Consider the following 23,913-nt stretch of genomic DNA (forward strand, 5'->3'; position numbering starts at 1 on the left):
ATCGTGTCATTCAAGAAATAGTATGTATATTAAGAAAAAAATAAAGCCAAAGATTAGGCGCCACCCATACCCGCCCCGATGTCAATTCTCAATTGTGATGAATTTTTCATTCGTTGTCAGATCGAGGGGCGAGTTTTAATTGCAAGATTCATATTTGTCTAGACGAATTTACCATTTTAAACATGTTTCAAGTTACCTGTTCCGAAAAAACGACTACGTATACTAAGAAAAAAAGGCAAAATATAAACCCCACCCACCCACCCCATCGCAATTGGGATGATTTTTTTTATTGGTCGTGAGCCAAGAAGGCGGAGCTTAACTGCAAAATCCTTATTTCTCTACGAGAAATTAAAAATGTCTTTGAGTATCGTGTTATTTTACTTCTATAAGATACCAAGATCGAAACTGATTAAACTGTAAAACTGAAAAAATGCACAATATAAAACTGACAATTTTAAAATTGAAAATCGAAAAATTCCGAAATAAGAAATTGAAAAATCAAAAACTTGGAAAATTCAAAATCGAAATTTTGAAAAATTAAAAATCTGGAGAAGCGAAACAATGCGATTTCGATAATTAAAAATTAAATAATTGAAGAAACGAAAAATTTAAAAATCCCAGATTTATAAAATTGTGATTAAGATTTATAATTTTGAACAATTAAAAATCAAAAATTTGAAAAATTCTAAAATTAAAAAATTGCATAATTATAAATTTGGAAATTTATTAAATTGCAATGAAAATTTGAAAAAATATTGAATTGAAATATCAAAGATTTCCAAAACCGAAAAATTGCAAAATCGAGAATTTTGTAGTAATAATATAACATTGAAAAATCAAAAAATTGCAAAATTTTGGTATAAATTAAAAAAAAAAACAAAAATTGAAAAATCAGGCTATTAAAAAATGGAAAAATTACAAAATTGGAAAACTGAAAAATTGCAAAATGATGAAATTTAAAAAGGAAAAACTTGGAAAATTTAAATATTTGAAAAAACGCAAAAATTGATTAATTAAAAACCGAGTAACTTAGACATCCAAACATTGTAAAAATGTAAAATCCAAAAATCGAAAAAGTGTAAAATCGAAAAATTGAAAAATCCAGAACTTGAAAAATTAAAATTGAAATTTTGAACAATTAGAAAAAAAATTAAAATTTTATAATTTTATATAACTTAATAAACTGTAAAACTGAGACATGAAAAATCAAATGCAAAATAGAAAACTTATTACATTTAAATGTCGAAAATTTGCGAAATACCGAAATTGACAAAGAAAACTCGAAGAATTGAAAATCGAAATTTTGAAAAATTAAAAATCAAAAATAGGAAAATCGAAACAATTTGGGTCATTTAAAATTAAATTACTGAAAAAACGAATACTTAAAAAACGAAGATTTATAAAACTGAAAATTGAGAAATTGGTTAATTAAAAATCAAATAATTTAGACATCCACAAATTGTAAAAATGTAAATTTGGAAAATAGAACAATTGTAAAATCAAAAAACAGAAAAAGCGGATATGCTTAAAAAAGAAACAAAAAAATTGAAATTTTGAACAATTAAAAATAAAAAAATTGACTGAAAAATTGTTAAATTACAAAATTGAAATATTGGAAAATTGTGAATCAAAAAATTTATTAAACTGTAAATATGAAAAACTGCAAAATTATTACATGAAAAATCGAACAATTGAAAAATGAAAAATCGAAAGATTCCAAAATCGAAAATTGAAAAATCAAGAAATTACATAATTGAATAATTGAAAAATTGCAAAATTATTAAATTGAAAAAACAAAATCTTGGAAATTTTGAAACTGAAGTTTTGAAATATTAAAAATCAAAAATTGAAAAATCCAAATCATGAATATCGGATAATTTAAAAAAAATTAAAAAACGAAGGATTATAAAATTTAAAATTGAAAAATTGATTAATTAAACCAAGTAACTTAGACATCCAAAAATTGTAAAAATGTAAAATTCAAAATCGAATAATTGAAAAACCGGATATCTTTATCGAAGAAAAATTGTAAAATAATTAAACTAAAAAATCCTGAACTTGAAAAATTAAAATTGAAATTTTGAACAATTAAACATCAAAAAATTGAAAAATTGGAGAATTACAAAATTGAAAAATTGGAAAACTGTTAATTCGAAAATTTATTACATTGTAAAAGTGAAAAACTGCAAAATTATTAAATGAAAGATCGAACAATTAAAAAATGAAAAATCGAAAGATTCCAAAATCTACGTCGTATATTAAGAAAAAAATTAAACCAAAGAGTAGGCGCCACCCATACCAACCCCGATCTTAATTCTCAATTGTAACGAATTTTTCATTCGTTGTCACATCGTGGGGCGGGACTTAATTGCAAGATTCATATTTATTTATAAGAATTTACGACTTTAAGCATGTTTTAAGTCTCTTGTTCTGAAAAGACGACTACGTATATTAAGAAAAAAGGCAAAATATAAGCCCCGCCCGCCCGCCCTATCTCAATTGTAATGAAGTTTTCATTCGTTAGCAAACCTTGGGGCGGAGCCTAATTGCCAAATCCATATTTCCTTACAAAAGTTTCTAAGATAAAAAAAAATCATCACAATTGAGATAGGGTGGGTAGGCGGGGTTTTATATTTTGCCTTTTTTCTCAAAGTACCTAGTATTGTTTGAAGAACACGATACTCAAAAACATGTTTTTAATTTCTTATGAAGAAATAAGTATTTTGCAGTTAAGCTATGCCCCCTTGGTTCACGGCGATTAAAAACATTCATTACAATTGCGATGGGGTGGGTGGGCGGGGTTTATATTTTCCTTTGCTTCTTAATATACCCAGTATTCTTTGAATAACACGATACTTAAAAACATGTTTTTATTTTCTTGTAAAGAAACAAGTATTTTGCAGTTAAGCTCCGCCTTTTTAGCTCACGATGAATAAAAAAAATCATCACAATTGAGACAGGGTGGGTGGGCGGGGCTTATATTTTGCCTTTTTTTCTTAATATATATAGCCGTCTTTTTACAACAAGAAACTTAAAACATGTTTAAAATAATACGTTTTTGCAAGAAAATTTGGATTAGGGGCGGAACCTAATTGCAAAATTGATATTTCCTTATATAAACTTTCCATTTTAAACACGTTTTCAGTTTCATATTATGAAAAGAAGTCTACACACATTAAAACAAAAGGCATAATTTAGGCCCGCCCACCCGCCCTATCTCAATTGTGGTGATCTTTTTTATTCGCCGTCAACCAAGAGGGCAGAGCTTAGGTGCAAAATTTTTATTTCCTTACAAAAATTTACCATTTTAAAGGCTTATTAAGTTTCTAAGAATAAAAAAAATCATTACAATTGAGAGGGGGTGGTTGGGCTGGGTTTTATATTTCACCTTGTAAAAAATATGTTTTTAATTTCTTGTAAAGAAATAAGTATTTTGCAGTTAAACTCTGCCTTTTTCGCTCACGACGAATAAAAAAATTATCACACTCGAGATAGGGCGGGTGGGCGGGCTGACATTTTGTCTTTTTGTTGTAATTTGCGTAGACTTCTTTTCACAACATGAAACTTAAAATATGTTTAAAATGAAAAATTTGTATAAGGAAATATCGATTTTACAATTAGGCTTCGTCCCATAATTGCAAAATCCATATTTCCAGTGATTGGAACAATTAGTTTTAAAAAGTATTGCATTATTCATTCATTATTCTGAGGGGTTTAAAAGGACGGGCTGTATCGGTTACCTGTTATAGATTTAAGTGGACCAGAAAAATGGCTAAAGTTTGTTTGACCACAAATTTTAAATATTCTGCTCCTGTTTACTCAATTATTTATTACGATATTTTATCTCTTTAAAGCGCAATGGATTATCTAATACATTTTCTACTAATGTACCTTTTTGAAAATTTTTTTTTGACAACAAGATTTAAAAAAACGGAAAAGCGGTGTGGGTAGGGTTTTTTACGTTCAATTCTGTGCTACACTGCTACAGATTTTAACCCCCAAGTGAGTTAATCTTCTCTTTGTGGGGACGAACTAGTTATAATAATCCCAGCAACAAATTTTTGACTATTTGGGTTAAAAGTAATTGTAAAAGTGACTGAATTACTCAAAAAAGTAATTCCTTACAATTACTCATTACTTGGAAAGGAATTGAATTACAGTAATTAATTACTTCCAACCACTGCATATTTCCTTGCAAAAATGTACCATTTTAACCATGTTTTAAGCTTCTTGTTGCGAAAAGATGGCTATGTATGTTAAAAAAATCGTGTTGTTCAAAAAATACCACGTATGTTAAAAAAACAAGGCAAAAATTAAGCCCCACCCATATCCATCCCAAGCGCAATTGTGATGAATTTTTCATTCGTTGGCAGATCGAGAGGCGGAGCCTAATTGGAAAATCGATACTTTGTATAAGGAAACATCGATTTGGCAATTAGGCTCCACCCCATAATTCTATGCAAATATATTAAAAAAAAAGGCAAAGTATAAGCCCCGCCCACCCACCCTGTCTCAATTCTGATGATTTTTTTATTCGTCGAGAGCCAAAAGAGGGAAATTTAACTGCAAAATCCTTATTATTTCTCAACAAGAAATTACCAGGTAAGACTTGTTTTTGAATATAAGAATACTATGTATATTAAGAAAAAATTAAAGCCAAACATTAAGCTCCACCCATTCCTGTCCAGATCTGAATAATAATGAAGTTTTCATTCGTTGGCAGACCTACGGGCGGAGCGCAATTGCAAAATCCATATTTCCTTACAAAAATTTACCATTTTAAACGTGTTTTAAGTGTCTGAGAATAAAAACAAAATCATCACAATTGAGAGGGGGTGGGTGGGCTGGGTTTTATATTTTATCTTGTTAAAAACATGTTTTTAATTTCTTATAAATAAATGAGTATTTTGCAGTTGGGCTCCGCCCCCTTGGTTCACGGTGAATAAAAAAAATCATTACAATAGAGAGAGGGCGGGTGGGCTGGCTTACATTTTGCCTTTTTGTTTTAATATGTCTAGACCTTTTTTTTCACAACATGAAACTTAAAACATGTTTAAAATGGAAAATTTGTATAAGAAAATATCGCAATTAGGCGCCACCCCATCACTCTATGAACATTAAGAAAAAAAAGCAAAATAATATAAGCCCCGCCCACCCGCCCTGTTTCAATTCTGATGATTTTTTTATTCGCCGTGAACCAACAGGGCGGAGCTTAATTACAAACTCCTTATTTCTCTAGAAGAAATAAAAAAATATTTTGCCTTCCGTGTTGTGAAAAGAAGATTATACTACACATATTAAGAAAAAATTATAATACCTAATCTGTTTTTGAAACGAATAGCAATATAAATCTTGTTGATTTAAACGTTGAGAACTATATTGTTAACAATACCAGGACTGACAGTAAGATACAGTGTACAAAATGACCTCATTATGTCTATCAAAATTTGATTTTCGTGGAATTAGTGCTGTCAATTAGAAAAATGTCCCCCCTACTTCAGGGAATTTTCCTTGAAGTGGCAGCACTGCACACTACTGCAATTTGATTGGTTGAAAACCTAACGTCAATGGATGGTATAAACGACGCATACTTTTGCTGCGTACCTATTTATCTTACAACAGCAACGTCAGCGACAAGTTTATAAATAGACCTTAGGGATGTGGAAGTAAAAATGTCGTCATAGTGGCACAATAGTGGAGTGTATTTTGTACTAAATTTTTTATTACATGTTTGGTTTGATTCTATGAATCGGATAAAATAAGCTAATAAAGTAAATTATAAAAACCTACCATTTAACACTAATCAGCCTTTTCTTCATCGAACACAATAAAAATCAAATAAATAAAAACATAATAATGTAAATAAATAAATTAATTAAACTAATTCTTATCTTTAAGCGGCCCGGGGCTTTGGATTCCCTTCACTAACTTCGGACTTCCCATATTTTCCTTATCCTCTCCTCTCAGACTCATCTTTTTTCCAGGCTTCCTCAAATCATCCACTTCCTTCATCAGCTTCTCCACCATTTTATTCAACTTGTAATTTTTCGACTCCAAATCCAAATTCTTCTGAAACAACTCCGACGACTTCACTTTCAGATCCTTCACGTGTTTGATCTTCTGTTGGTGGTTCTGGTGCCCCAATATCTGGGCATACTTCAACCCGAGCTCTTTGGCTTCATTCTCGATAGTGGACTTCTCGTCAGTGAGCAGTTTCAACTCGTGCTGATAAGCCTCCAGCTGCTCCTGATACGGACCAATCAACTTCTCCAATTCCGCAATTTTTGCTCTTGCTTGATCCAACTCTTGAAGGATTTGCTCGAACTGCTGCGCCAACTCGTCGTACTTCCCGCTCTTCTCGATGTACTTCTTCCGGATTTCGGCCGCTTCTTCTGCTTCTTCGTCGGCTTTCACTTGATATAGTTTACGCTCGGTTTCCAACTCCACTTGTTTCTTCTCCTGGGATTCTATGAACGACGCGGACTGAGCGATGGTTGCTTGTGCTTCATTGATGAGAACTTGCTGCTCATAGTGTTGTTGTAAAACTTCACTCAGCAATTCTTTGTCTTTCGACAGCTTCTGCACCTGTTCTTTCAGTAGTTCCACCTTCCGCAGAAGCTCATTTTCGACGATTTTGACTTCTTTGTGGATGAGCTTCGACGTGGATTCGTATTGCATTTCGAGTTCTTCGTTAGCGGTTTCAGTTTCCATCAACTGAGAACTCAATTCGGTACATCTGCGTTCGTAATTCAAGTTCTTTTCTTCGCTTTTCTCGAGTTCTTCTTTCAGTTGTTCGACGTCCCGATCTGAACTAATCAAGCGTTTTTTGAGAACTTCGATCGTGACTTTGAACGTCGTAATCGACAACTCGTACGCGTGTTTTTCGGTCTTCAAGGTACCGATTTCTTGTTCCAGTTTCTCGATTTTGGCGACGGCGTCTTGGAGACATTTTTCCGTTTCTTCTAGCTTCGTCATCGCTTGGTTTTTCTCGATTTCGCACTGGATGATGTTGTATTCGCTGATTTCTTGACACTCCTTTAAAATAGCTTCTGACTCTTTTTCTTTGTTCTCTAATTTCTGCCTCCACCGCGCTTCCACTTCTTGGACCTTCTCGTTCATTTGCAACTCCGTCAGTACGTTCACATCTTTCAAGTTGTCTTCAAGAAGTAGAACCTTAGCTTCGCTGGCGTCGAGCTTCTTCAAAATTTCTTCTTTCTCGTGACCGTGCTGAATCTTCAAATGTTCAATTTCTTCAAGTTGCGCCTCCAACTCCATCACTCTCTTCAAAAATTGTTCTTGTTGTTCTTCATGTTGCTTCACCCGAGTTTCGGCTTCTTCAACTCGCTTCTGACTTTCCTCCTCTTTTTGGCGAAACTCGCGAACTTTCCCGTCCAACTCCTCCCGACTCGCTTCCACGGTTTTCTCATACAACTCCTGAAATTTCCCTACATTTGCTAACAACTTACTCAAATCGACGACGTTTTCGCTCTTCAGGTCTTCGTGTTGTCGCCGAATTTGCTTCAACGCGATGTTCATTTCAACAACATTATTACTAATCTCTTTGTATTCTTTGGCACGACGTAAACTGTCCTCTTTGTGTTGTTCCTGCAGTGTTGTAATCGTTCCCTCGTACTCGTTTTTTTCGTTTTCTAAGCGCGAATATTCCGTCTTTAAATGGTTAAGTTTAGCGGTCATTTCTTCGATTTGCTCCGTCAAATCTTTTATATATAAATCTTTATTGTTGCATTCGACGATTCTCTCCCTTAGTTCTTCGTGATCAGATAACTTTTCAGACTTTGAACTTTTAAACGACATTCCCAGCAGTTTTTTCCGCTTCTGAGGCAGGCTGGGCTGCAATTAAATACAAATACTGCAGCCTTGTTTAAAAAAAAAGTTCCTAACCTAACTTTCTGTTTTCCTATAAATTAAATACTCGCGCGTTTTCAAATAATAATAATAATAATAATGCATTATTGGTGGACTTTTAGTTGTATCATAACTGAGCGTGATACCTTATTATTATTATTATTATTATTTTAAATAATTATGACAAGTAGACTTCGTTTCTTTTCACAAGCTTACGTCACCCTATCAAAATAAACGAGCTATAAACGCCAACAGGGTCGTGATTAAAGCAACCCAACCATAAAAACACCCCAAAAACACAAACCATGACTATACCAAGTAAAAAATCTACTTTTTGTTGTACTTACCGTCTGAAAACATGGTGTGCTGTGCACGGATCCCGGCTCGGAACTCGGGGGGCTGCCGGGCTTCTTCACGTACGTCCCCGGTTTCGCAATTAGCCCCAGTTTGATTTTCTCTTGTGTTGAAACATTGTACTTTGCAGGGGATGGGGTGCAGGCTAGAAGCAACCCTTTAAAAACACGGGGGTTGAAAACGCCAAACTCACCTGTAATGTCGTTGAATCTTTGGATTTTGGCTTTGGAAAAAGACATAATAAAAACACTATTAAACTACGAACAAACAATCATGGGGATTATAAAAAAAACAACATTAAAAACGCGATTGTGCCGGCGAGATATCTTGAAAATGAAAATGAATCGTAACGGCTGTGACGGTTGACGGCCGGCCAATGGGGAGGGAGATGGGTGCGAGGGACGCGTCGCGATTGGTGGCGAAATGACAAGGATGTGCAGATGGTGGTGTATCAAGGGCGTTCACGCAAGGTGAACAAATTAGAGATAACGTTAATTTTGCGGAGATAAGGTCGGGTTGTTTGATGTTTAATCGCGGTTTTTTTTGTATAATGTGTAACTGGTTGAGCGTGACGAGGCACATGTGTGTTAAAACGGGGTAACGACGAATGGAGTTACCTCTACTTTGTTTGTTTTGTTGAACGTGTATAGTGTGTTGCATACATACCGATAGCATCAAATGAAAACGAATTGAATTAGAACAGGTCGTACAGATAGTCTTAGATTGGCACTACTGCAGCGGGTAAAATAAAAAACACAACTGCGATTACAATAACATCATCTATTTAACACTTGCAACAATTGATTATATAATTATAGTGAGGTGGTGCGACTTTATTCCATTATTAATTCGTGAATACCCTCCTGCAATAACAAATCAAAAACTGAGTGAAATTAGTAAAATTTAACTTGCCTCTTTCGCCTTCTTCAGGAAACATATGGACAGCGATGCGGAATACAGACACGGATCGGGTTCAGTCGGAGCTAATAAAATTCGCTTTACCACTGAAAATCGAATTAATCACACTTACTTTGCATGCAGTGGTCAAACGCATCAATAGCTTTCTTGTGAAAATCGGCGTCTACATCTCTCACGATTTCCAAAGTTTCCATAGCACCTTCTCTATTGATACTTCCATCGTCGTTTTGCTAAGACAATCGTTACAATTTTTCCAAAATGTCAAACGTTACTTACCACATTGAATTTTTTGTGGGTACAAAACAAGACGCATTTGCCTTCGTGGCTGTCTGGTATTTTCAAATCCATGATTGTGTCCAAGTCGCCTGAAAAGAAATGTTAGCCACAGGTGGTACTAATCGAAAATCGTACTCATTTGGGCGTTTTCTTGGCTGACACAGTCTTCTGCGATTTTTCGGACCTTGGCTCGAGTGGACTTCAAAAATTCTTCATCCATCTAGAGAATGGAGATTAAGTGGTGATGGAATAGTTAAAATTGTACTTACAGCGTTGGCTTTCAGGATAATGAAAACAGCTAAAAACGCCACGAACTTCATGTTGAAAGGGTACTGAATGCTCACTGGGTTTGTGCTGCTTTTATATGAAATGTCTTTATTAATGAGACAGTGCAGTTTGCAATTAAATTAATTAAAAATATTAATAAGTGACTAGGTTTCCGTTTTTTCTCATATGAAGACAGCTAGGAATTAGTCTTTTGGATTGTAATTGCATTTTATTATGTCACAGTTTGGTCGTAATTACAGAGAATGGCAACTAAAACACGATGATTTATTTTTTAAGGTGCTTTATTCTTGATTAAGTTACATTGACATAAAATTTTAACAAAGTGGCTCTTATTCTATGACTAAGTCGTCCAGACCAAGCTAAAATAAAAAATATTAGTCAGTAATTACTTGTGTACTTTTCATACCAACCGCTTTTCCTTCTTTTACAATACATTCTGCTAAATTAGTTGCATAAACGCAAGGGTCGCTATCAAATGGGGCTAAAACAGATTTATTTAACAAAACCTGAGACATCTTCAAAGTCCCACTTACCTGATTCACACTTCTTAAAAGCTGTGGACACTTTAGTATACAAATCGGCATCCATATCTTTGATCATTTCCAAATTTTCCAAAGCGCCAGCCATATTTAAACTACCGTCTGCGTTTTGCTAAAACAAATCAATAAGTGTTGAATTACTGACTCAAAGTTTTCTTACAGCGTTGTAGATTTTGTGCATGCAGAAAATGATACATTTGCCTTCTCGAGAAGTTGGTATTTTTTTGGCAAAAAGTTCAGCTACATCGTCTGAAACAAAAAAAAAAAATTATTGCTGAAATTTTTGAAGATTCGTATTACTTGGAGTTGCAGACACTTCTTTCGCGCATTCTTCAGCTTGGGCCTTCATCTTCTGTTGGATTTGCTGAACAAATTCTTTATCGATCTGAAGAATATAGTGTCCAGATTTGTCTAAAAATTGTAAGAAAAGTGACTTACCCCATGCACAGCCACCACTAGTAGTGTTAAAGCGATGAAAGTCTTCATTTTGACAAGAGTACTTAATGTTCTGCTGTGTTGTCCGTTTGTGCCTAATTTATATGCATATGTCCAGGTCAAAGTCGGATTTTTTTAGAAATTTAATTGTTATTAACAGCGTAATGACCAGTTGGGTAAATACTACTTTAGGGTTTTTAGTATTTGTTTGACGTATGTGGTAATTCGTGGTGTAGCAAGAGTTTAAACCTCTTTTAACTACAATATATATGTATTTTTTTGATACTTGATACACATTCTGGGGTGTTTTATCATTGTCATACAAGTTTTATCACACCAATTTACAAAAATCCTATAATTTTTTATTAATTTAATTTGATAAAATATTCTCCATTCATTGTTACACCAGTTGCACACAAAGCACGCAACGCAGAAAATTACAATAATTACCATCTGCGTCTAGCTAGAAATGTAAAAGCTGCAATTTTACAAAAATTGTATGCTTACTGAACGCAAAACTAGCAATTTATCTCAATTATTTGCAATATTTTGCGGTCACTGGAAAGCATCGACATCCTTGAGCACTTTGAGTGACGTCACGACGCTGCAGCGCCATCTCTATATCAACTTCCGAACCAATCGCGAAGCCGCTCTTAATATTCAGAAAGTGAAAACAACACACAATAATATACATAATACGATTGTTTTTCCTTCCTCGTGCTTATTAATATTCCACGTGACTCCTCTACACTGTAAACAAGCAACGTAACTAATGATCGTTAACGATTTCGAAACGTAACGAAGAGAAATGTGTCAAGTCCGGTGCTGGATTTCTTGGAGGTCATCGCATCCGCCCAAAGGTGTCTTTCCCGTTGCATCTAAGCCTCCAGTCTGTAATGGCATTCTGAATCTCGCGCACGTTTGACTTAAGTCGGTCCAACTTTCGGTGGTTGTGTAAAAAACAGTCGACGGCGATGCGGTTTCCGAAAACGCGAAAGTGGTCGAGTTTTTTTTAAGTTTGTAGTTGTTTATCGGGCGATGTAGGAGGATTATCGCTAACAGGTAGGTGAACGAACGGGTTTGCGACGCTAAAAAATTGTAAATAAACAAATAAATTAGTAGGGCGTTGAAGACGACTGCAAGAAGTCGGTGCGGGTTTAGCACCTTTGTTTTATTTGGTGATCTGCATAGGCGTGGGTTGCCGGACTGCAGTATTATCGGGCGTTCACCCTTCTGCATGCATTATCTTTTTTCTGGACCGAATTGCGGACTATTATTAGGGCTTCCAAATCAATGTTGTGTAAATAATCTTCATTGATTCAAAGTGCCAGATGGTAGCCGTCGAAAGTATAATACAAGTGAACTTAAAATAGCCCCTGTGTTTTGGATACGACGGAACAGATTTTGTTACAAAAGCTTAAGGCGATTTAATGTCGCTTTGTTGGTGGACGGAGGTTTTCTTTTTTTGGTGACGGAGGGATAAAGATGCGGCTGAAAGGGAAGATGTTTCCTAGGTTTCATAATCGCCACACGTAAACAGAATTGAGAAATTTACGACCAGTTTACTAATAATTCAGTGTAAAGTTTGCAATGATATGTAAAGAAGCTTTTAAGATCCGTTTTGTAAATATTTGTGCTCAACACCCGATTACGAGGCTTTTAAATAAGCCATAAATTTGGGTATACAGGTGTTGCGGAGAAAAATTCTAGCAGAAATATTTCTGCATTGATCGACTTTTTGTAAGAAAAGAACTTATGCAGGTGTCCCAGTACAAGATTAGTTACTTCCTGTGGGCTATTGAAAAGATGTTGTGACACAATCCGTGTGAATGTATTTGGATCTACAGTATGAGTTACTTTCACTTATACAGTGTTTTTAAAAAACGAAAAAATATAGAGAAATTTCTGAAGTTGTATGAGAAAACTGTGCTGAGTGAAGTTTTACAACAACGCTATGAGCAGCACGTCCTCATTAATGAAGCACAGGCAACCATCGCTCAGTCCGCGTCGTTTATAGAATCCCAGGAGAAGAACCAAGTGGAGTTGGAAACCGAACGCAAAGTACATCGAGAAGAGCGGGAAGACGACGAGTTGGCGCAGTTCGAGCAAATACTTCAAGAGTTGGATCAAGCAAGAGCAAAAATTGCTGAGTTGGAGAAGTTGATTGGTCCGTATCAGGAGCAGCTGGAGGTTTATCAGCACGAGTTGAAACTGTTCACTGAGAAGAAGTCCACTATCAAGAATGAAGCCAAAGAGCTCGGGTTGAAGTATGCCCAGATATTGGGGCACCAGAACCACCAACAGAAGATCAAACACGTGAAGGATCTGAAAGTGAAGTCGTCGGAGTTGTTTCAGAAGAATTTGGATTTGGAGTCGAAAAATTACAAGTTGAATAAAATGGTGGAGAAGCTGATGAAGGAAGTCGATGATTTGAGGAAGCCTGGAAAAAAGATGAGTCTGAGAGGAGAGGATAAGGAAAATATGGGAAGTCCGAAGTTAGTGAAGGGAATCCAAAGCCCCGGGCCGCTTAAAGATAAGAATTAGTTTAATTAATTAATTTATTTATATTATTATGTTTTTATTTATTTGATTTTTATTGTGTTCGATGAAGAAAAGGCTGATTAGTGTTAAATGGTAGGTTTTTATAATTTACTTTATTAGCTTATTTTATCCGATTCAGTGAATCAAACCAAACATGTAATAAAAAATTTAGTACAAAATACACTCCACTATTGTGCCACTATGACGACATTTTTACTTCCACATCCCTAAAGTTGATTTATAAACTTTTCGCTGAACTTGGCGTTATGATAAATACACAGCGAAGGTTTGTGTCGTTTATATCGTCCGTTGACGTCGGGTTTTCAACCAATCAAATTGCAGTAGTGTGCAGTGCTGCCAACTTGAAGGAAAATCCCCTGAAGTAGGGGGGACATTTTTCTAATTGACAGCACTAATTACACGAAAATCAAAGTTTGACAGAGATATTGAGGTCATTTTTTACACTCTAGCTTTCTGTCAATCCTTATGTATTGTTAATGTAAGTTCTCAACGTTTAAATGAACAATATTTATTGCTATTCGTTTCAAAAAGAGATTAGGTATTATAATTTTTTCTTCTAGTGTAGTCTTCTATTCACAACACGGAAGGCAAAATATGTTTATTATTCCTTGTAGAGAAATAGGGAGTTTGCAATTAAGCTCCGCCCTGTAGGTTCACGGCGAATAAAAAAATCATCGCAATTGAAACAGGGCGGGTGGGCGGGGCTTATATTTTGCTTTTTGTTCATAGAATGATGGGGCGGAACCTAATTGCAAAATCGATAATTCCTTATACAAATTTTCCATTTTAAACATATTTTAAGTTTCATGTTGTAAAAAAAAAAAGAAGTCTACACAAATTAAAACAAAAAGGCAAAATGTAAGCCCGCCCACCCGCCCTCTCTCTATTGTAATGATTTTTTTTATTCACAGTGAACCAAGGGGTCGGAGTCCAACTGCAAAATACTCATTTCTTTACAAGAAATTAAAAACATGTTTTTAACAAGGTAAAATATAAAACCCAGCCCACCCACCCCCTCTCAATTGTGATGATTTTGTTTTTATTCTCAGACACTTAAAACACATTTAAAATGGTAAATTTTTGTAAAGAAATATGGATTTTGCAATTGCGCTCCGCCCCTAGGTCTGCCAACGAATGAAAACTTCATTACTATTCAGATCTGGCCAGGTATGGGTGGGACTTAATGTTTGGCTTTAATTTTTTCTTAATATACATAGTATTCTTATATTCAAAAACACGTCTTACCTGGTAATTTCTTGTTGAGAAATAATCAGGATTTTGCAGTTAAATTTCCCTCTCTTGGCTCTCGACGAATAAAAAAAAAACATCAGAATTGAGACAGGGTGGGTGGGCGGGGCTTATATTTTGCCTTTTTTTCTTAATATATTTACGTAGAATTATGGGGTGGAGCCTAATTGCCAAATCGATGTTTCCTTATACAAATTTTCCATTTTAAACATGTTTTAAGTTTCATGTTGTGAAAAGAAGTCTACACATATTAAAAGAAAAAGGCAAAATATAAGCCCGCCCACCCGCCCTATCTCTATTGTGATGTTCTTTTTTATTCGCCGTCAACCAAGGGGGTGGAGCTTAAGTGCAAAATACTCATTTCTTTACAATAAATTAAGAACATGTTTTTGAGTATCGTGTTGTTTAAAGAATACTGTGTATATTAAGAAAACGAGGTAAAATATAAAACCCCGCCCTCTCACCTTCTCTCAATTGTGATGATTTTGTTTTTATTCTCAGACACTTAAAACACGTTTAAAATAGTAAATTTTTGTAAAGAAATATGGCTTTTGCAATTACGCTCCGCCCCTAGGTCTGCCAACGAATGAAAACTTCATTACTATTCAGATCTGGGCAAGTATGGGTGGGGCTTAATGTTTGGCTTTAATTTTTTCTTAATACACATAGTATTCTTATACTCAAAAACACGTCTTACCTGTACTTTCTTGTTGAGAAATAATAAGGATTTTGCAGTTAAATTTCCTTCTTTTGGCTCTCGACGAATAAAAAAAATCATCAGAATTGAAACAGGGTGGGTGGGCGGGGCTTATATTTTGCCTTTTTTTCTTAACATATTTACATAGAATTATGGGGCGGAGCCTAATTGCCAAATCGATGTTTCTTTATACAAATTTTCCATTTTAAACATGTTTTAAGTTTCATGTTGTGAAAGGAAGTGTACACATATTAAAACAAAAAGACAAAATGTAAGCCCGCCCACCCGCCCTATCTCTATTGTGATGATTTTTTTTATTCACTGTGAACCAAAGGGGCAGGTCTTAACTGCAAAATACTCATTTCTTTACAATAAATTAAGAACATGTTTTTGAGTATCGTGTTGTTTAAAGAATACTGTGGATATTAAGAAAACGAGGTAAAATATAATACCCCGCCCACCCACCTGCTCTCAATTGTGATGATTTTGTTTTTATTCTTGGAAACTTAAAACACGTTTACAATGGTAAATTTTTGTAAAGAAATATGGGTTTTGCAATTACGCTCCGCCCCTAGGTCTGCCAACGAATGAAAACTTCATTACTATTCAGATCTGAGCAGATATGGGTGGGGCTTAATGTTTGGCTTAAATTTTTTCTTAATATACATAATATTCTTATATTCAAAAACACGTACGTCTTACTTGGTAATTTCTTGTTGAGAAATAATAAAGATTTTGCAGTTAAATTTCGCTCTTTTGGCTCTCGACGAATAAAAAAAATCATCAGAATTGAGACCGGGTGGGTGGGCGGGGCTTATATTTTGCCTTTTTTTCTTGTTAACCAAGGGGGCGGATCTCAGCTGCAAAATACTCATTTCTTTAAAAGAAATTAAAAACATGTTTTTGAGTGTTGTGTTGTTCAAAGAATATTATGCATATTAAGACAACAAGGTAAAATATAAAACCCCGCCCTCCCACCCCCTCTCAATTGTGATGATTTTGTTTTTATTCTTAGAGACTTAAAACACTTTTGAAATGGTAAATTTTTGTAAAGAAATGTGGATTTTACCATTACGCTCCGCCCCTAGGTCGGCCAACGAATGAAAACTTCATTCCTATTCAGATCTGGGAAGGTTTAATGTTTAGCTTTAATTTTTTCTTAATATACATATTATTCTTATACTCAAAAACACGTCTTACCTGGTAATTTCTTGTTGAGAAATAATAAGGATTTTGCACTTAAATTTCGCTCTTTTGGCTCTCGACGAATAAAAAAAAACATCAGAATTGAAACCGGGTGGGTGGGCGGGGCTTATATTTTCCTTCTTTCTTAATACACGTAGTCGTCTTTTCAGAACAAGAAACGTAAAACGTGTGTAAAAAGAAATTAAGTGATTAAGAGGAACAAAGGAGAGAATCGTTGAATGCAACAATAAAGAGATATATACAAAAGATTTAACGAAGCAAATCGAAGAAATGACCGCTGAACTTAACCATTTAAAGAAGGAATATTCCCGCTTAGAAAACGAAAAAAAACGAGTACGACGGAACGATTACAACACTGCAGGAACAACACAAAGAGGACAGTTTACGTCGTGTCAAAGAATACAAAGAGATTAGTAATAATGTTGTTGAATGAACATCGCGTTGAAGCAAATTCGGCGACAACACGAAGACCTGAAGAGCGAAAACGTCGTCGATTTGAGTAAGTTGTTAGCAAATGTAGGGAAATTTCAGGAGTTGTATGAAAAAACCGTGGAAGCGAGTCGAGAGGAGTTGGACGGAAAAGTTCGCGAGTTTCGCCAAAAAGAGGAAGAAAGTCGGAAGCGAGTTGAAGAAGCCGAAACTCGGGTGAAGCAACATGAAGAACAACAAGAACAATTTTTGAAGAGAGTGATGGAGTTGGAGGCGGAACTTGAAGAAATTGAACATTTGAAGATTCAGCACGGTCACGAGAAAGAAGAAATTTTGAAGAAGCTCGACGCCAGCGAAGCGAAGGTTCTACTTCTTGAAGACAACTTGAAAGATGTGAACGTACTGACGGAGTTGCAAATGAACGAGAAGGTCCAAGAAGTGGAAGCCCGGTGGAGGCAGAAATTAGAAAACAAAGAAAAAGAATCAGAAGCTATTTTAAAGGAGTGCCAAGAAATCAGCGAATACAACATCATCCAGTGCGAAATCGAGAAAAACCAAGCGATGACGAAGCTAGAAGAAACGGAAAAATGTCTCCAAGACGCCGTCGCCAAAATCGAGAAACTGGAACAAGAAATCGGTACCTTGAAGGCCGAAAAACACGCGTACGAGTTGTCGATTACGACGTGCAAAGTCACGATCGAAGTTCTCAAAAAACGCTTGATTAGTTCAGATCGGGACGTCGAACAACTGAAAGAGGAACTCGAGAAAAGCGAACAAAAGAACTTGAATTACGAACGCAGATGTACCGAATTGAGTTCTCAGTTGATGGAAACTGAAACCGCTAACGAAGAACTCGAAATGCAATACGAATCCACGTCGAAGCTCATCCACAAAGAAGTCAAAATCGTCGAAAATGAGCTTCTGCGGAAGGTGGAACTGCTGAAAGAACAGGTGCAGAAGCTGTCGAAAGACAAAGAATTGCTGAGTGAAGTTTTACAACAACACTATGAGCAGCAAGTTCTCATCAATGAAGCACAAGCAACCATCGCTCAGTCCGCGTCGTTTATAGAATCCCAGGAGAAGAAACAAGTGGAGTTGGAAACCGAGCGTAAACTCTATCAAGTGAAAGCCGACGAAGAAGCAGAAGAAGCGGCCGAAATCCGGAAGAAATACATCGAGAAGAGCGGGAAGTACGACGAGTTGGCGCAGCAGTTCGAGCAAATACTTCAAGAATTGGATCAAGCAAGAGCAAAAATTGCTGAGTTGGAGAAGTTGATTGGTCCGTATCAGGAGCAGCTGGAGGCTTATCAGCACGAGTTGAAACTGCTCACTGACGAGAAGTCCACTATCGAGAATGAAGCCAAAGAGCTCGGGTTGAAGTATGCCCAGATATTGGGGCACCAGAACCACCAACAGAAGATCAAACACGTGAAGGATCTGAAAGTGAAGTCGTCGGAGTTGTTTCAGAAGAATTTGGATTTGGGGTCGAAAAATTACAAGTTGAATAAAATGGTGGAGAAGCTGATGGAGGAAGTGGATGATTTGAGGAAGCCTGGAAAAAGAATGAGTCTGAGAGGAGAGGATAAGGAAAATATGGGAAGTCCGAAGTTAGTGAAGGGAATCCAAAGCCCCGGTCCGCTTAAAGATAAGAATTAGTTTAATTAATTTATTTATTTACATTATTTTGTTTTTATTTATTTGATTTTTATTGTGTTCGATGAAGAAAAGGCTGATTAGTGTTAAATGGTAGGTTTTTATAATTTACTTTATTAGCTTATTTTATCCGATTCATAGAATCAAACCAAACATGTAATAAAAAATTTAGTACAAAATACACTCCACTATTGTGCCACTACGACGACATTTTTATTTCCACATCCCTAAGGTCGATTTATAAACTTGTCGCTGACGTTGTCGTTGTAAAATAAATACGCAGCGAAGGTATGCGTCGTTTACATCATTCGTTGACGCTAGGGGTTTTCAACCAATCAAAGTGCAGTAGTGTGCCAACTTAGAGGAAAATCCCCTGAAGTTGGGGGGACATTTTTCTAACTGACAGCACTAATTCCACGAAAATCAAATTTTGACAGAGATAATGAGGTCATTTTTTATCACGCTTTTATTAGCTTGGGTTGTATCTATGTATGTATGTAACGGAATCTTTGAGCTTAATTTTCATCGGTTTCTAAAAGTCTGATCATCTTGAAACTTTGCACACGTCTCAAGGATCGATGACAATGCAATAATTTGATAACAGTTTTACCATTATCCTTATTAGGACCGCCAGGATCCTCGATCCTACGGAGACCACTGAGTGGTTCTTTCTAGAAAAATCTAAATAAGTAATTAATTCCCCAATTTATGAATTTGTCGCAGACTAAAAAATGAAAAATAAATAATAGTTTAAAAAACTAAAAAAACACGCTTTTATTGCTAATCTAACTAAAAACTAGGAAATAATTTTTAATGACAGAGTTTAATATTACAGTAGTAGAAGATCAAACAATCAATCATAATAAATCACCTCAAATTAAAATTATAATAAAATTTAAGTTTTTAACAGAATAATTCAATTCAGAGTAAAAAGCGTGGGGTGCATTTTACTGCGGTTCATAACTATCCTCTCATAGATAGTTGCCAATAGAATGATTGTAATATTTAAAATATCAAGCACCCCACGCTTTTTACTCTGAATTGAATTATTCTGTTAATAACTTAAATTTTATTATAATTTTAATTTGAGGTGATTTATTATGATTGATTGTTTGATCTTCTACTACTGTAATATTAAACTCTGTCATTAAAAATTATTTCCTAGTTTTTAGTTAGATTAGCAATAAAAGCGTGTTTTTTTAGTTTTTTAAACTATTATTTATTACAGTGTAGCTTTCTGTCAATCGTTATGTATTGTTAATGATAGTTCTCAACGTTTAAATGAACAATATTTATTGCTATTCGTTTCATAAACAGATTAGGTATTATAATTTTTTCTTAATATGTGTAGTGTAGTCTTCTTTTCACAAAACGGAAGACAAAATATGTTTTTTATTTCTTGTAGAGAAATAAGGAGTTTGCAATTAAGCTTCGCCCCGTTGGTTCACGACGAATAAAAAAATCGTCAGAATGGAGACAGGGCGGGTGGGCGGGGCTTATATTTTGCTTTTTTTTTCTTAATATTCATAGAATGATGGGGTGGAGCCTAATTGCGATATTTTCTTATACAAATTTTCCATGTTAAACATGTTTTAAGTTTCATGTTGTGAAAAAAAAGGTCTAGACATATTAAAACAAAAAGGCAAAATGTAAGCCCGCCCACCCGCCCTCTCTCTATTGTAATGATTTTTCTTATTCACCGTGAACCAAGGGGGCGGAGCCCAACTGCAAACACTCATTTATTTACAAGAAATTAAAAACATGTTTTTAACAAGGTAAAATATAAAACCCAGCCCACCCATCCCCTCTCAATTGTGATGATTTTTTTTTCATTCTCAGACAATTAAAACACGTTTAAAATGGTAAATTTTTGTTAAGAAATATGGATTTTGCAATTACGCTCCGCCCCTAGGTCTGCCAATGAATGAAAACTTCATTACTATTTAGATCCGAGCAGATATGGGTGGGGCTTAATGTTTGGCTTTAATTTTTTCTTAATGCACATAGTCTTCTTATACTCAAAAACACGTCTTACCTGTAATTTCTTGTTGAGAAATAATAAGGATTTTGCAGTTAAATTTCCCTCTTTTGGCTCTCGACGAATAAAAAAATCATCAGAATTGAGACCGGGTGGGTGGGCGGGGCTTATATTTTGCCTTTTTTTCTAAATATATGTACATCGAATTATGGGGTGGAGCCTAATTGCCAAATCGTTGTTCCTTATACAAATTTTCCATTTTAAACATGTTTTAAGTTTCATGTTGTGAAAAGAAGTCTACACATATTAAAAGAAAAAGGCAAAATATAAGCCCGCCCACCCGCCCTATCTTTATTGTGATGATTTTTTTTATTCACTGTGAACCAAAGGGGCAGATCTTAACTGCAAAATACTCATTTCTTTACAATAAATTAAGAACATGTTTTTGAGTATCGTGTTGTTTAAAGAATACTATGCATATTAAGACAACAAGGTAAAATATAAAACCCCGCCTAGTTTGCAATTACGCTCCGCCCCTAGGTCTGCCAACGAATGAGAACATCATTACTATTCAGATCTGGGCATGTATGGGTGGAGCTTAATGTTTGGCTTTAATTTTGTCTTAATATACATAGTATTCTTATATTCAAAAACAAGTCTTACCCGGTAATTTCTTGTTGAGAAATAATGAACATTTTGCAGTTAAATTTCCCTCTTTTGGCTCACCATGAATAAAAAAAATCATCACAATTGAGACCGGGTGGGTGGGCGGGGCTTATATTTTTCCTTCTTTCTTAATAATTTACACAGAATTATGGGGCGGAGCCTAATTGCTACATCGATTTTTCCTTATACAAATTTTCCATTTTAAACATGTTTTAAGTTTCATGTTGTGAAAAGAAGTCTACACATGTTAAAAGAAAAAGGCAAAATATAAGCCCGCCCACCCGCCCTATCTCTATTGTGATGATTTTTTTTATTCACTGTGAATCAAAGGGGCAGATCTTAACTGCAGAATACTCATTTCTTTACAATAAATTAAGAACATGTTTTTGAGTATTGTGTTGTTTAAAGAATACTATGTATATTAAGAAAACAGAGTAAAATATAAAACCCCGCTCACCCACCCCCTCTCAATTGTGATGATTTTGTTTTTATTCTTAGAAACTTAAAACACGTTTAAAATGGTAAATTTTTATAAAGAAATATGGATTTTGCAATTATGCTCCGCCCCTAGGTCTGGCAACGAATGAAAACTTCATTACTATTCAGATCTGATCAGGTATGGGTGTGGCTTAATGTTTGGCTTTAATTTTTTCTTAATATGCATAGTATTCTTATATTCAGAAACGAGTCTTACCTGGTAATTTCTTGTTAAGAAATAATAAGGATTTTGCAGTTAAATTTCGCTCTTTTGGCTCTCGACGAATAAAAAAAATCATCAGAATTGAGACCGGGTGGGTGGGCGGGGCTTATATTTTGCCTTCTTTCTTAATATACGTAGTCATCTTTTCAGAACAAGAAACGTAACACATGTGTAAAAAGAAGTTAAGTGATTAAGAGGAACAAAGGAGAGAATCGTCGAATGCAACAATAAAGATTTATACATAAAAGATTTAACGGAGCAAATCGAAGAAATGACCGCTAAACTTAACCATTTAAAGACGGAATATTCGCGCTTAGAAAACGAAAAAAACGAGTACGAGGGAACGATTACAACACTGCAGGAACAACACAAAGAGGACAGTTTACGGCGTGCCAAAGAATACAAAGAGATTAGTAATAATGTTGTTGAAATGAACATCGCGTTGAAGCAAATTCGGCGACAACACGAAGACCTGAAGAGCGAAAACGTCGTCGATTTGAGTAAGTTGGTAGCAAATGTAGGGAAATTTCAGGAGTTGTATGAGAAAACCGTGGAAGCGAGTCGGGAGGAGTTGGACGGAAAAGTTCGCGAGTTTCGCCAAAGAGGAGGAAAGCCAGTAGCGAGTTGAAGAAGCCGAAACTCGAGTGAAGCAACACGAAGAACAACAAGAACAATTTTTGAAGAGAGTGGTGGAGTTGGAGGCGCAACTTGAAGAAATTGAAGATTTGAAGATTCAGCACGGTCACGAGAAAGAAGAAATTTTGAAGAAGCTCGACGCCAGCGAAGCTAAGGTTCTACTTCTTGAAGACAACTTGAAAAAGGTGAACGTACTGACGGAGCTGCAAATGAACGAGAAGGTCCAAGAAGTAGAAGCGCGCTGGAGGCAGAAATTAGAAAACAAAGAAAAAGAATCAGAAGCTATTTTAAAAGAGTGCCAAAAAATCAGCGAATACAACATCATCCAGTGCGAAATCGAGAAAAACCAAGCGATGACGAAGCTAGAAGAAACGGAAAAATGTCTCCAAGACGCCGTCGCCAAAATCGAGAAACTGGAAGAAGAAATCGGCGCCTTGAAGACCGAAAAACACGCGTACGAGTTGTCGATTACGACGTTCAAAGTCACGATCGAAGTTCTCAAGAAACGCTTGATTAGTTCAGATCGGGACGTCGAACAACTGAAAGAGGAACTCGAGAAAAGCAAAGAAAAGAATTTGAATTACGAACGCAGATGTACCGAATTGAGTTCTCAGTTGATGGAAACTGAAACCGCTAACGAAGAACTCGAAATGCAATACGAATCCACGTCGAAGCTCATTCACAAAGAAGTCAAAATAGTCGAAAATTAGCTTCTGCGGAAGGTGGAACTGCTGAAAGAACAAGTGCAGAAGTTGCCGAAAGACAAAGAGTTGCTGAGTGAAGTTTCTCAACAACGCTATGAGCAGCACGTTCTTATCAATGAAGCACAAACAACCATCGCTCAGTCCGCGTCGTTCATAGAATCCCAGGAGAAGAAACAAGTGGAGTTGGAAACCGAACGTAAACTCTATCAAATGAAAGCCAACGAAGAAGCAGAAGAAGAGGCCGAAATCCGGAAGAAGTACATCGAGAAGAGCGGGAAGTACGACGAGTTGGCACAGAAGTTCGAGCAAATACTTCAAGAGTTGGATCAAGCAAGAGCAAAAATTGCTGAGTTGGAGAAGTTGATTGGTCCGTATCAGGAGCAGCTGGAGGCTTATCAGCACGAGTTGAAACCGCTCACTCAGGAGAAGTCCACTATCGAGAATGAAGCCAAAGAGCTCGGGTTGAAGTATGCTCAGATATTGGGGCACCAGAACCACCAACAGAAGATCAAACACGTGAAGGATCTGAAAGTGAAGTCGTCGGAGTTGTTTCAGAAGAATTTGGATTTGGAGTCGAAAAATTACAAGTTGAATAAAATGGTGGAGAAGCTGATGAAGGAAGTGGGTGATTTGAGGAAGTCTGGAAAAAGAATGAGTCTGAGAAGAGAGGATAAGGAAAATATGGGAAGTCCGAAGTTAGTGAAGGGAATCCAAAGCCCCGGGCCGCTTAAAGATAAGAATTAGTTTAATTAATTAAT

General features: G+C 35.7%; 6 protein-coding genes and 1 pseudogene across 6 annotated transcripts in view; 4 read left to right on the plus strand and 3 right to left on the minus strand.

Moving 5' to 3' along the window:
• Positions 1 to 5,691: 5,691 nt before the first annotated feature.
• On the minus strand, positions 5,692 to 8,581 carry LOC135140832 (hyaluronan mediated motility receptor-like). The gene is made up of 3 exons (XM_064071529.1): positions 8,414 to 8,581; positions 8,214 to 8,365; positions 5,692 to 7,851 (listed from the first exon to the last, which is right to left on the minus strand). The coding sequence occupies exons 1-3, from the start codon at positions 8,457 to 8,459 to the stop codon at positions 5,881 to 5,883; spliced, it is 2,169 nt and encodes a 722-aa protein (XP_063927599.1). The 5' UTR covers positions 8,460 to 8,581; the 3' UTR covers positions 5,692 to 5,880.
• Positions 8,582 to 9,053: 472 nt separating this feature from the next.
• Positions 9,054 to 9,734, minus strand: LOC135140785 (general odorant-binding protein 19d-like). Its single transcript, XM_064071462.1, has 6 exons — positions 9,684 to 9,734; positions 9,550 to 9,634; positions 9,415 to 9,503; positions 9,251 to 9,368; positions 9,133 to 9,203; positions 9,054 to 9,083 (listed from the first exon to the last, which is right to left on the minus strand). The coding sequence occupies exons 1-6, from the start codon at positions 9,732 to 9,734 to the stop codon at positions 9,054 to 9,056; spliced, it is 444 nt and encodes a 147-aa protein (XP_063927532.1).
• A 243-nt stretch (positions 9,735 to 9,977) lies between these two features.
• On the minus strand, positions 9,978 to 10,870 carry LOC135140995 (uncharacterized). Its single transcript, XM_064071762.1, has 6 exons — positions 10,680 to 10,870; positions 10,542 to 10,626; positions 10,402 to 10,490; positions 10,236 to 10,353; positions 10,113 to 10,183; positions 9,978 to 10,061 (listed from the first exon to the last, which is right to left on the minus strand). Exons 1-6 carry the CDS (start codon positions 10,725 to 10,727, stop codon positions 10,032 to 10,034), a joined length of 441 nt encoding a protein of 146 aa, XP_063927832.1. The 5' UTR covers positions 10,728 to 10,870; the 3' UTR covers positions 9,978 to 10,031.
• A 693-nt stretch (positions 10,871 to 11,563) lies between these two features.
• Positions 11,564 to 23,913, plus strand: part of Spri (sprint) — a 183,378-nt gene continuing 171,028 nt past the window's right edge. Inside the window, exon 1 of the mRNA XM_064071482.1 lies at positions 11,564 to 11,738. The gene's annotated coding sequence lies outside the window, so the exon portion shown is untranslated. The remainder of the gene's footprint in view (positions 11,739 to 23,913) is intronic.
• LOC135140786 (hyaluronan-mediated motility receptor-like) lies at positions 12,162 to 13,220 on the plus strand. Its single transcript, XM_064071463.1, has 2 exons — positions 12,162 to 12,208; positions 12,524 to 13,220. The coding sequence occupies exons 1-2, from the start codon at positions 12,162 to 12,164 to the stop codon at positions 13,218 to 13,220; spliced, it is 744 nt and encodes a 247-aa protein (XP_063927533.1).
• LOC135140787 (hyaluronan-mediated motility receptor-like) lies at positions 16,819 to 18,664 on the plus strand. Its single transcript, XM_064071464.1, has one exon. The coding sequence runs from the start codon at positions 16,819 to 16,821 to the stop codon at positions 18,472 to 18,474; it is 1,656 nt and encodes a 551-aa protein (XP_063927534.1). The 3' UTR covers positions 18,475 to 18,664.
• Positions 22,087 to 23,899, plus strand: LOC135140788 (hyaluronan-mediated motility receptor-like; annotated as a pseudogene).

The sequence above is a fragment of the Zophobas morio genome, unplaced genomic scaffold (genome assembly GCF_036711695.1).
Source record: "Zophobas morio isolate AGI-343-1 ecotype UQ-CSIRO unplaced genomic scaffold, CSIRO_AGI_Zmor_V1 ptg000041l, whole genome shotgun sequence".
In the NCBI taxonomy this organism is placed as follows: domain Eukaryota; kingdom Metazoa; phylum Arthropoda; class Insecta; order Coleoptera; family Tenebrionidae; genus Zophobas; species Zophobas morio.

Bases quoted from the DNA above. Each gene is read 5' to 3' on its own strand.
- LOC135140832 (XM_064071529.1), bottom strand. From the start codon at position 8,459: ATGTCTTTTTCCAAAGCCAAAATCCAAAGATTCAACGACATTACAG. The intron at 8,366-8,413 runs GTGAGTTTGGCG...GGTTGCTTCTAG, and splicing joins AAGATTCAACGACATTACAG to CCTGCACCCCATCCCCTGCA. The intron at 7,852-8,213 runs GTAAGTACAACA...ATTTAATTGCAG, and splicing joins GCACACCATGTTTTCAGACG to CCCAGCCTGCCTCAGAAGCG.
- LOC135140785 (XM_064071462.1), bottom strand. From the start codon at position 9,734: ATGAAGTTCGTGGCGTTTTTAGCTGTTTTCATTATCCTGAAAGCCAAC. The intron at 9,504-9,549 runs GTACGATTTTCG...ATTTCTTTTCAG, and splicing joins CCAAGAAAACGCCCAAATGA to GCGACTTGGACACAATCATG. The intron at 9,369-9,414 runs GTAAGTAACGTT...CGATTGTCTTAG, and splicing joins CCCACAAAAAATTCAATGTG to CAAAACGACGATGGAAGTAT.
- LOC135140995 (XM_064071762.1), bottom strand. From the start codon at position 10,727: ATGAAGACTTTCATCGCTTTAACACTACTAGTGGTGGCTGTGCATGGG. The intron at 10,627-10,679 runs GTAAGTCACTTT...TATATTCTTCAG, and splicing joins TAGTGGTGGCTGTGCATGGG to ATCGATAAAGAATTTGTTCA. The intron at 10,491-10,541 runs GTAATACGAATC...TTTTTGTTTCAG, and splicing joins AGAAGTGTCTGCAACTCCAA to ACGATGTAGCTGAACTTTTT.
- LOC135140786 (XM_064071463.1), top strand. From the start codon at position 12,162: ATGCGGCTGAAAGGGAAGATGTTTCCTAGGTTTCATAATCGCCACAC. The intron at 12,209-12,523 runs GTAAACAGAATT...TTGGATCTACAG, and splicing joins AGGTTTCATAATCGCCACAC to TATGAGTTACTTTCACTTAT.
- LOC135140787 (XM_064071464.1), top strand. From the start codon at position 16,819: ATGAACATCGCGTTGAAGCAAATTCGGCGACAACACGAAGACCTGAAG.